At 36.2% G+C, this 12,071-nt stretch overlaps 1 protein-coding gene across 2 annotated transcripts in view; it reads right to left on the reverse strand.

The window, feature by feature from the left end:
- LOC113513714 (heterogeneous nuclear ribonucleoprotein L) overlaps positions 1 to 12,071 on the reverse strand; it is a 464,939-nt gene that overhangs the window by 8,327 nt on the left and 444,541 nt on the right. The window contains exons 7-14 of one of the 2 annotated variants that reach the window (XM_052891996.1): positions 10,688 to 10,783; positions 6,571 to 6,650; positions 5,593 to 5,688; positions 5,079 to 5,189; positions 3,818 to 3,939; positions 2,436 to 2,586; positions 1,222 to 1,340; positions 159 to 247 (exon numbers count right to left, since the gene is read on the reverse strand). In XM_052891996.1, the coding sequence (XP_052747956.1) occupies positions 159 to 247; positions 1,222 to 1,340; positions 2,436 to 2,586; positions 3,818 to 3,939; positions 5,079 to 5,189; positions 5,593 to 5,688; positions 6,571 to 6,650; positions 10,688 to 10,783 (864 nt within the window). The remainder of the gene's footprint in view (positions 1 to 158; positions 248 to 1,221; positions 1,341 to 2,435; positions 2,587 to 3,817; positions 3,940 to 5,078; positions 5,190 to 5,592; positions 5,689 to 6,570; positions 6,651 to 10,687; positions 10,784 to 12,071) is intronic. The other variant, XM_052891997.1, reaches the window with a different exon arrangement.

Consider the following 12,071-nt stretch of genomic DNA (forward strand, 5'->3'; position numbering starts at 1 on the left):
TTTATGTGAAATGTCCATGGTGCCAGACAAGTCTACGGGTGACTGTCACTACTTTTCATTAGGTGGGTCGTCAGAACGTTTACTAGGTCAAAATTACATAATGCGGCGCATTTATAAACGTCCTCTTATTTAAAATCGGTTGTGAAAAGAATACGCACCAGGGTGTTGTATGGTGGCGTGGTTGCACGCCATGATCGCCATCACGGACTGCGATATATTCTGGAACTCCATTAGACCGGACGATGACCTGAAGTATCGGAAATGAATAACTGGTATAAGTTTTTTTTTTTTATTTTCCCGATGATGATTGTATTTTTTTTTTAAAAATTTGTATACTGTACAATAATTGGGTCCAAAATATATTAAAAAAAAAATTAAAGTAATGTTTATGGCCGCCATATTTAGTTTAATTCATAGAAAAATGGAATAAAAAATGTAAATTCTTGGATTTTCTTTAAAGGAAGGCTTTGTTCTCTTAGTATATATCATACATACAGTATAGTCATACATTCTGAAGATAAAAAACAATACACAGTATGTATTGGATATATGAACTATCCATGCCTAACATTACATTACATTCAAATCACGTCTGAAGAGTTATTACCTCTCACAATGCTGATGTACGTACTTATTATATTTGTATATTATATATAATATATATCTATCTATTTATATGTATTTACTTATATATATATATTTTTATTTATTTATTTATTTTTAACTATAACATTTAAGTCGATTGGTACACATGTATGACTGTAACTACTAATGAACTGTCAGTTTTCTCATATTGGGTTTGCTGGAAGTAATCTCTATTGGAGATAGGCTCGCCTTTGTGCACTATTATGTTTGTTTTTACATTTTAATAACCTTTTGTGTACAATAAAGAATAAAGAGTTGTTAAAGTAAATCTATACTTTCTGATATTATTAGCCTTTGGTGTTCCTACAACTGAGACGAATCTAACGTCACTCCATTGTAACAAATGCTATAAATTAATACTGAACTTATTTACATCTCAAGGTATCAATTTAATTATTATTAAAATGAATGCATTTGTATGGGGAAAGCAGACAACGACCGTTGTAGGAAACGAAAGCAATCCAGGAGATACCCAGACCCGATTCGAGCCAATTTAGAAAAAACTATCATTCGAACGGTCCATTTAAAACTAGATTAGTGACAGTACTTTCAATGGCGAGCTAAACATATACTTACCTCTCACTCTTGAGAGGGAACTTGGAGATGGTGTGGGGCGGCGTAACGCCGTAGTCCTTGAACACCTGCAGGAGCTGCTCGTCAGACACGTCCGGGGGCGTGTTGAAGAAGTGCAGCACCTGGAAAGCACAAGCCAATAGATAGGGCGGTCTTTTCGACAGATTGTGGTAAAGCCCACTTGTGGACGCTGGAGGGGTTTAAAAGTTTGGGCTCAAAGAAAATTAGAAGATATCGAGATGTTCTAAAGAGATGTGAGCAGGTTAAAAAAAATTGTGAAAAAGTATGAACTATTTGATATGTATTTCAGCTATTAAATGGTTATAATTAATTCGAAGTATCCAAACAAAAGTATGTATAAAGCAGGTCTTTATTTAGATTTTTAATAATGGGGACTAGCAACTCCATGATAGTTCTATACTCCATAATAGTCCTATACTTTAGACTTTGTACAAAAGTCGATTGTTTGGGTATCTCTGTCCCATTCGTGTTTCAACCGTGAAGCAGTTGTGTTTGCATGGCTATGTTTCGGTTTGATGGGTGGGATAAGGCGTGACTTTACTGGGTACAGAGGAATAACACCTGAGTCCTCAGGAATGGCAACGCATGGGGGGTATTATGGGCGAAACAGTATACTCTATTATGTCCATGGTACTGCTCATGTCTGTAGGCGACGGTTACCACTTTCAATCAGGTGGACAGTCAGCTTGTTTGCCATTCTAAGTTGTATAAAATAAAAGGTTGACAGTCGGTGCCCATTGGAAACCATCGCGACTTATTTCCTAGTGAATTCAACCATGACGGTTTTCATTCACTTCATCCTCACATCATCCCTCGCTAGTATGCCGCCAACGTATACCAATATCGCAAACAAAGTTATCATTTCACATCATCTATTAGAAAAAATCTGATCCGGTAGTTTTTTTAATGGATGATAATGGAATGGCAACCCCGTTTGCGCTAACGGTATACACTGGCGGGGCACCAGTGAGTGATGACAGGTGAGGATAAAAAGACAAGTTAATTTGCCCATCGTGATGAATTCACTTGGAACCGAGCACGATGATTTCCAGGGGCAACTGAGAGGAAGTCGACCTGACAGAGTGTATTGTTAGTAATCGGGCTACTAACCTCCATCACTAACAATCACTTCCCCCCCACCCCCACCCCCCTCTCCCCAGGTCCGGTAGTTGCACTACCCCAACTCCACCGCTTACCTTGGACGGCGGCTGTATTCTGTTCTTGTGGATGGACGCCGGCGTGAGGAACCGGTTGTTCTTATTGCCCACGTAGTCCTTGAACGACGGACTCTTGTCGGGAAGCGGGTACGGGTTCATCACCTCGGACAGGTATGCTTGTTTCGAAAACCTGGAACCATGTTGTCTCATTATGCAGTGATGTACTCTAAATAGTAGAGAAATAAATCTAAGTGTTTCAGCCGTGTAGTCTCGCCCAAAAGCCTAACTGCGGTTACCAATCCGCCTGCCAAGCGTGGCAACCACTGGCAAACCTACCCAAGGGGGAGGCTTATGTTCAGAAGTGGACATTTAAAAGCTGATGACGATAAAATATTTCAGCAGTAAAACTGAACATTTCTTTTAGGCAAGGCTAAGAAAGTTTCATCGTTTTCGACTCGTCTTTTATTTTTTGAGAAAAATTTTCAAAAGTTTCATTGGTAACTAAGTTCCTTGAGAGAATTTTACAATTTCATTCAACTAGAAGCACCTTCATGTAGTTTTAAATGCGTGTTTAATATAAGTCGGGGCTACCGATTAGCTATTGGCCTCATTCGCAAATTCATATATCCGCCTAAATTTATTATTATATTCTTTATTGCACTAAAACATACAGTAATAATAACGATTAGTAATAACGTAAACAAACATGAAGTTATCTCTAAAAGAGATCTCTCCTTCCGATCCTTTTTTTATCAGGACTAATTTAAAAATTTTGCTTATTAAAACGAGAAGAATAATCGAAAATTTAATTAAAATAAAATGGGGCGAAAGGGTTGTTAGTAATGGAGACTGAGAATCCCATTGCTAGCAATATACCCAATCAGATCGTCGTCCTCGCGGTTCCCCCTGGAAACTATCATGGTTAATTCCTGATGAACTCCTCATGATGGGCTAACTTGGCCTGTTTTCATTCTCATCTATCACCCTTCACTGGTGCTCCGCCAGCGTATCTCCCGTTAGCGCAGGCGGGGTTACCATACCATTTTCACCCATCAAAAAAAAAATCAAAATAAAATGTCGCCAGATCTATAAATTCAATGCTAAACTGTCAACATTGATTAAGTCCATCCGTGTTGGACTGAAGAAGGCGATCTCCGACAACTGTGTCCATAAATATCTCAAATAGAATCAATGATTTTTTGAAAATTTTTAAAAACATTCAAGACGGGTGAAATGGTCGGGACCATTGTATGTTCTTTTACCTTAATAATTTATTATTAAAAAAAAATACCACCCGTATCCATGGACAGTATATTACATATATACACTAATATTATAAAGAGGAAAACTTTGTTTGTTTGGTTGTAATGAGTAGGCCCAAAAACTAATGGACCGTTTTTAAAAATTCTTGAATGACTCACGCGAGTGTGAGTGTGTAGTCGCCGACAGTGACGTTGTTCAGGTTCTGGACGCAGCGCTCCACTGACAAACCGTCACCCATCTGGACCATCGCCGTACCCTCTTTTGTCTTCAGGAACTTTATCTGCAAGGTAACGATATTAAATGGATACATTTTTACAAAACCAACAATAACCGCCAACAGATAAGGGGTAAAGGAAAAGCCAGTACTAGCTGGTGATAGGGAACTTACTTTTAGAAATACACTAACCAGTCATCTTCTATCCGCGAAGTTCCTTTGGAAACCATCATGGTAAATTTCTGGACAACTAGTTTTGATGGGTCAACTATTTTTATTTCATCCTTCTATTTATTTCATCCTTCTATTTATTTCATCTTTCTATTTATTTCATTCTAGGAGGAGGTTAGGTATTAACCTAACCACCATGGGGGGAAAGGGATTGTTAGTAATGGGGTCAAATAGCCCCATTACCAGCAATATACCGCCGCGTAGTTCCCCCTGGAAACCATCGTGGCTTATTCTAGTTGAATTCGTCAGGATGGACTAACTGATTTGCTTTCATCCTCATCAGTCATCTATCACTGGTGCCCCGCTAGTGTATACCGATAGCACAGACGGGGTTACCATACCATTATCACCCATAAAAAAACCTAACCACCATAATCCAATAGCGCAGGATTACCATTCCATTTTCAAAATTAAAAATTTTATTTTGGCAATTTAGAAATGACACATTTTTAATATACAAACATCTAAATGTAAAGGCGAATTGTAAAGTAAATCAATATAAGATTTTTTAATTTTAATTAATGTTTTTGTCATCAGAGGGTGACTTTGTACAAATGTCGATTGCTTGGGTACCTCTGTCTCATTCGTGTTTCTACCGTGAAGCAGTTGTATTTGTATGGCTGTTTTTCGGTTTGAAGGGTGGGATATGGCGCGAATTTACAGGGTACAGAGGAATAACACCTGAGTCCTCAGGAATGGCAACGCATGGGGGTATCATGGGCGAAACAGTATACTCTGTTATGTCCATGGTACTGCTCGTGTCTATAGGCGACGGTTACCACTTTCCAGCAGGTGGGCCGTCAGCTTGTTTGCCATTCTAAGTTGTATAAACAAAAAAAGGCAACAGCATCTGACTAAAACGCTAGTAGTAGTACCTTCACGCCAATTTGTCCAACAATCTTTCCTATGATAAGTTAGTAGCTAATCCCTTTTTTTGGGGTCAATTAAACATACAGTAACATGAGGGCACTCACTCTAACGACGTTTCCATAGAGGCAGCACAGGTTGAAGAGCCGGTCGGCGTTGGCCGTTTGTGGGTCCAGTCCGTAAACCATCATCACTGCGCCTTGTTGTGGCGGACCACCCTGGGTGAAAACGGCATACATTATAAACCCGATTGCACGGGGAGGTAAGGGTAAATATTTTTCAGACATGTATATGTATATTTAGATCCTTGGTACAACATACGAATACAGCCTATTTAATACCACGTGACATAAACCCAGATTGCGACCATTGTTGGCGAATTTGTCACGATGGGCTAACTGGCTCGCTTCGTCTTTATTTGTCATCCTTGACTGGTGCCTCGCCAGTGTATACTGATAGCGAAGGGGAGATGATTCCATCATGATCATTAAATAAAAAAATCCAGATTGTGTCAGAGGGAGATCTTTTACTAAATTAAGAATACGAATATGTAAGTCACAGTGTATACTGCGATACCCATAATTGAAGGTGCTGTTCATGTCGTGTTATTATTTTCCTTACTTGATTCTGTGTCGGCATGGGGGGATGGTGCATAGGCGGCGGCGGCACGAACCCCTCGCCACCGTAACCTTCGGGCCCGTAGCCACGCCCGTCGCGCTGTGACCAAGCATTAATATTATAATTATCAGCTAGTACTTCACTAGGAGACTTTGTACAAGCTCCCTGCATTTCATCTCTGGCTACGTTTCGATTCAAAGAGTTAGATCATCATATCAGCAATAAACTGTCCACTGCCGACAATAGATCTCCTCCGAAAAGAGGGGTTTTGTAGTCCTACAGTTAACTTGTCGATTTTTGGGTTGCTTATTAATGTACGTTTACATAACTGGGCGTTATCTTGCGAAAGAGTCCGTATATCACTGTAGGCCTACCATGAAATGATTTTCGAAATTTCGGGCACGAACGAAACAGAAATTTGATGTTAAAATTACATAATACATGCCGTTTAAAATTATTTAAAGATGTTAAAATATCGTTCCTCTGGACTATTAGGATAAGATTTATGATGAACGAAATGTTAAGCTCCATTTACTGGGTCGATTTCGGTACGAACAAAAACACGAAATTGAGCCCGAAAATTCGCAATTTCATTTCATGGTAGACCACCTGGTTATATTTGATTAGAATTATTTTGTTTAATTCCGCTACCGTTAGTATGCGTCTGACTGCCAACACACGAAGATTGTAGTAGTAGTGGCGGTCAATCTTCGTGTGTTGGCAGTCAGACGCATACTAATGGTAGCGGAATTAAACAAAATAATTCTAAGTAAACAACCAGTTACGTTTACATGTTTATTATTCAATCGCGTTTAAACAACTGAACAGATTTAAAGCAACCGGTACAGTTACGAATAATATCTTGAATTAATACATACAGCAGGTACATTTTAATTTTAATTTAGGCGGGAAAAGCGTTTGGAAGAGAGAAAGAAGTTTCCCTTGAATACGTAATTAGTAGTAAACAAATAAAATAATTACCGGGTGATGTGGCGGGGGCGGTCCGTGCCTGTCCTTCATCATCCCGGGGGGCGGTGGCCCGCCGCTGCCGTAGTCCATATCTGTAATTAAGAAGCATCACCTTTTTTAGTAATCTTTAGAGAAATATGTTATTTCCACGAGTGGCTCCATTTTGCCTTACTCAATCAATCGTCTCTCTCTCTATTAACTCAGTTGTGTTCGCATGGCTGTGTTTCAGTTTGATGGGTGGGATATGGCAGTGATATTACACGGTACGGAGTCATCACCTTAATCCTCAAGTATAGCAACGCACGAGGAATACCATGGTCGTCAACGTGTATACTGTTATACTTCTGATGCTGATCAAGTCTATAGGTTACTTTTCATTATTTGGAGCCTATTACTATACATTACGTACTTAAAATTTCCGAAAACAAGGTCAAATACTTGTATATATATATATATATATTATACACATACCCGTCATATATACTACTACTGTTGTTTATATAAAAACTGTTTTAAATCTAATATATTTTTTTTGTTTTTAAAGGATTTTTAAAATTATAGTAAAGATACTATTTTTACATATAAACACTTGTGTACGTCGGTATAGTCTATTTCACTAGAACTTAATAAAAATATAATTAAATTTTGTAGGAATTTTCACAGAAACATTCTCTAAATGAAATTAGTAACAAATCGAAACATTCAAGCATTTAATCAATTTTTTATTCATATTGTTGAATATATATGTTGTTGTTGTATATATATGCATACATACATACATACATACATGCCTGTCACCCTGGCGCATATATAATATAAAAAGTAGAAAATAAAAGAGACAAAATGCTGGGCTACTTCATACGACATGACAATTTTCTAAAAAGCATTCTAGAAGAAAAATTGAGGGCAAAAGAGGAAGAGGAAGACCGAGAAATAACTACATGGGACATATAAAGAAAACACTAGGTGTCATGTCGTATAGGGAGGTCAAAGATATAGCCTGGGATAGAACTGGCTGGAAGAAGATGCATGAATTAGTTGCATCCACAACGAATCCAGGAAACTCTTAAATGAAAAGAGAAAAGAGACTTGAACATCAGCAGAATGTCTTATGGTCGTTTCAATTATTCGTTTGTTTACATTTAGATTAAGTTCTATTGAAACAAACTCTAAGTTAATTATATTTAATAATAATATACTTTCAATTGATTATATAAACGTATTAATATATTTTACCAGAGGGAGACTTTGTACAAAAGTCGATTGCTTGGGTACCTCTGTCTCATTCGTGTTTCTACCGTGAAGCAGTTGTGTTTGCATGGCTGTGTTTCGGTTGTGAGGGGCGGGATATGGCGTGAATTTACTGGGTACAGAGGAATAACACCTGAGTCCTCAGGAATGGCAACGCATGGGGGGTGTCATGGGCGGAACAGTATACTCTGTTATGTCCATGGTATTGCTCATGTCTATAGACGACGGTTACCACTTTCCTTCAGGTGGGCCGTCAGCTTGTTTGGCATTCTAAGTTGTATAAAAAAAATAATTAAAATCGCCGATGAATTCAACATAGATATAACAAAACTAATGAAAGGGTTTTCATTAAAAATTAATCAAAAATTACAATATACGTAGAATAATTTAAATCTATACATATATGTATACATATTATTGTAATCGTTATAACTTAGCTATTAAACATGCCACGATTGTTTACCAAACGTGGCAAGAAAAATAAAATATATTCTTAAAATATTATAAGGGCTTAATTAATAAGATTAATAATATCACAATATAAAGGTCATCCAGATAAAGGAGCAGGTGAGAAAAAACACAATTCAACATATGCTGAATAGGTAGGTATATATACCATAAACTATTATTCTAAACAAACACTTTTTTTTTATACCAAATATAGTAATATTTGTAGCAGAGTGTTACTTCTAAATTAGTTTTGTCTATAAATATTCAGACAGATACGTGCCTTATCCAAATGTTTTATAATGTAACAACGTTTCATCGATTTCAAATCAAACTGAGTCAAATTAAACTTCTATAAAGAGCATTAATATACTAAAATAAGAGAACACACAAAATGATTCTCTACCTACAATCATCGCATCAGCCGTTTACTGACCACTGCAGAATACAAGCCTCCCTCCCTCTAGTTTTGCCAGTAGTCGCCACGCTTGGCAGGACGGCTGGCGACTGCAGTTAAGCTTTAGTAATGTTTTAAGAGAATAGCTGCTGCTCACCCCTCGATCTTTAAATTCCCTGTTCTCAAACATGCTTAGAAATGTAAGCATTATTTTGACAATCTTCTTAGAGATAAATCAAAATTGCCGTACTGGCCAGATACATTCGGGCAGCGGCCGGCAAAATTTGTATGAAATACCATATCTGTCGTGTTTTGCGGCCAGATAAATTACTATGTAAACTCATAACTGTCCTGTAATTTAAAAATGGAATGACCTTTTACTTCGAAACATGGCTACCAAGGAAGTAACTAATAAAAGGTTTTATTTAAATTTCGAACTGGCTTGCAAATAGAAAGCTGTTTATTAAAAAAAAAAACAAAGGAACATTATGGCGCGTGAAAAATTATTATTGTTTGTTATTCGTCATTGAACTTAAAAAGTAAAATTGTGTTTTTGATTTCCGCGCATTGTTTGAGAAAAGTACTATACAAGCCTTGGCCACAACTAGGTATTGATGGACTCACGTATGTGTGCCTCGGCTGCACCTCGGCCCACATTTGTACGTTCGTCCATCAATGCCTCAGTTGCTGGCCGCTGCAGTAATGTACTATTGCTGCCTCTTACGACAGCCAAATGAAGAACCTTTCAAAATTAGCATTAGCATCTAATTTAAAATTTAAATTATGTTGTATAAAAAATCAAATTATAATATAATTATAATTTATATATATATAAAAATAAATCTATCTATCGAGCATTCATCCCGGTTTACGATAAGCAACCACCGTAGCTCAAGTACCAGTCAGAATTTGTGCGTTGCTAACCTTCATGACAGAAATATTTGGAGTCACTGTACCCAGTAATTTCACAACCGTATCTCACTTTCCAAATTGATACACTACATGCAATCAAAATGCTTACTAACAAAAATATAGGTGACATATAAATACCAATATAGATAATTCTGTAGCAAGGTCTTTCAAACCATCACAAATGACAAAACATTGCGTGCTTGTTGTAATCGAAATCATAAATTTAATGATCCCTTATCAGTACGTAATTAGACACAGTTTGATTGATTGATGACGAGTTGGCATTACATAGAGCATGCAAGGATTCAATTGGGTAGGTATCATTAAAATCAAAGTCCCGTGTTCGCTTCAATTGTTTATTGTACAGAATACGTGACATACAATATTGACGGTAACGTAATGACTGTATGTATATGTATGTCTTATTTCAATCCACTTGTAAACAGTGTTCTGGTTTCATTGTGTTTCATTTAATATAGTGTTTGAATTTAGAATTATTTTAAATGTGTCAGTAGGTATATGATCAAACGGATTGAAACAACGATATACTTACATATAATAATATCAGTAAAGTTTAAATAGCTACATATTTATATATTCATAAAATACAATACAAATATAGTTGTGTGTATCCTAGGACTTCAGAATATAATTGTACTATACAAAATAAAGAGTTTCCATTGTACTGTCATGTTCAGTATTATGAATACATACTGTTATTCAGTCAAATTGTACTAAAACATTACAAACTATATTAGTACACACAAGTCAACTAAAATTAATCACCATGCTATCAATTCAGTACATCCCAGAATCCCTAATCTCTGATAGTATGTATGACTATTTAATAATGAGACATATCCAACTCTTAAATCCACTTTATTAAAAACCCTGTGTAAGAAAAAATAATTTTAAAAGAATTACATTAAAAGAGAAGTCTATTTTTTATATCCCTAAGTAAGTAAAATATACAGCAATTAAACTGCTACCAGCATTACATATGTACATATAGGAAAAATGGGATGTACAATATCATCTAAGTACACAAATTTCTAATGCATTCTTGGTAATAGTTAAAACATTAGTATTTCAACACAATTCATCCGGGGGAAGGTTACCCACCATTTTGGGAGTGATCGCACGAATGCTGGCTGTGCTGACTGCATGTGTCGTCGCTGCAAGTTCTTGTGGTGGCTTGGGTCGATGAGCTGCTGGGATCTGGAGATTACATCCGATCAATCCAAAGGGTTTTTGCAAATAAAAATCACATTATAATCCCCGCAAACTTTGGTGTTCGCTTCAATTTTCAATTCACATTGTATAGAATTTATAATATTTTGGTTTGCTATACAGTATTTAGTATAATTTATTAATACCGTTGTAAAAGTGTCCATCGTTTATATTCATATATGTTATGTTAATAATTCTGGTTGGTGTTTTTCATGTAATCCTGTACTGAAGTGCTCTATGTACAGACAATATGACTCATTAGAATTACGCATCTTGTTCCACTTTGCCCATAAATTTGCCAATTGTTTCTTCCTCAATCGTGTAATTATAAGATCGAAATTGTATTTACCCAATTTTAATATAGTAATTTCACTGGTAACTATATCGGCATTTTTAATAGAATTTAATGTAAACTTTGGGTATACCAGTTCTTGCCAAAACGGGTTAGTAAAATGTATTTATTTAGCACATGGTTTAAACTAATATAGTGCTTTTATTACATTCAAATGTCTATCTTTCGAAAATATCTAGAAAATACTCAGTGCGTCTGTGAACACAATTTACTTGACATATGTTGCTAAAAATACATGACATTACGTGTAGGGCACAGCTTTACACAAAATGCATTACGACCGCTAAGGTAAATATTTTACGTGCAAACAGGCCGGCTAATTGTTTAAAAGCATACACCAACCCCGTTTAATTGCTTGAAGGCTGTACATTTGACGTAAAAAATAGCGTTATTTGAACACTATGTATCAATAGTTCCGCTGGTAACTACGTTATTCTTTGTTCATATTTCATTAAATGGAACAAAATGGACCACTATTTCTGTATTTTTCAAACTTTCAATATATTCTTTTTCCTCAATTCTGAACTAATCTTTAAAGTATTTTTTTTTAATATCAGTGTAACTGCTACAGGCCTCCAAATACCACCAAAAACCACATAGATACGACTTTATTTTGTATTGGCTTCCAAAATAACAGATGAAAATAACATTGCTGTAATGGTGAATAAAAATTTCACTTTAAAAAAAAAGTGCCAATGACTTTTCTCGAGTGACCCTATTATTATACGGCTGGACACATTCGAGAACTTTGAAAGTGCCACTTATAAATGAGTTGCTATAAAAGTTAGAAAAAGTCAATATAATTTTTCAAATAACCATTTCGAAAATGGAACGCAATAAAACGTACGATTACCCTCTATAATGTAATATAACGGTTGTGTTCTGTTATTTTAGCGTATGTATGTATATACACGGACGCCATAC

The sequence above is a fragment of the Galleria mellonella genome, unplaced genomic scaffold, assembly GCF_026898425.1.
Source record: "Galleria mellonella isolate WM207_F2 unplaced genomic scaffold, CSIRO_AGI_GalMel_v1 utg146, whole genome shotgun sequence".
NCBI lineage: Eukaryota > Metazoa > Arthropoda > Insecta > Lepidoptera > Pyralidae > Galleria > Galleria mellonella.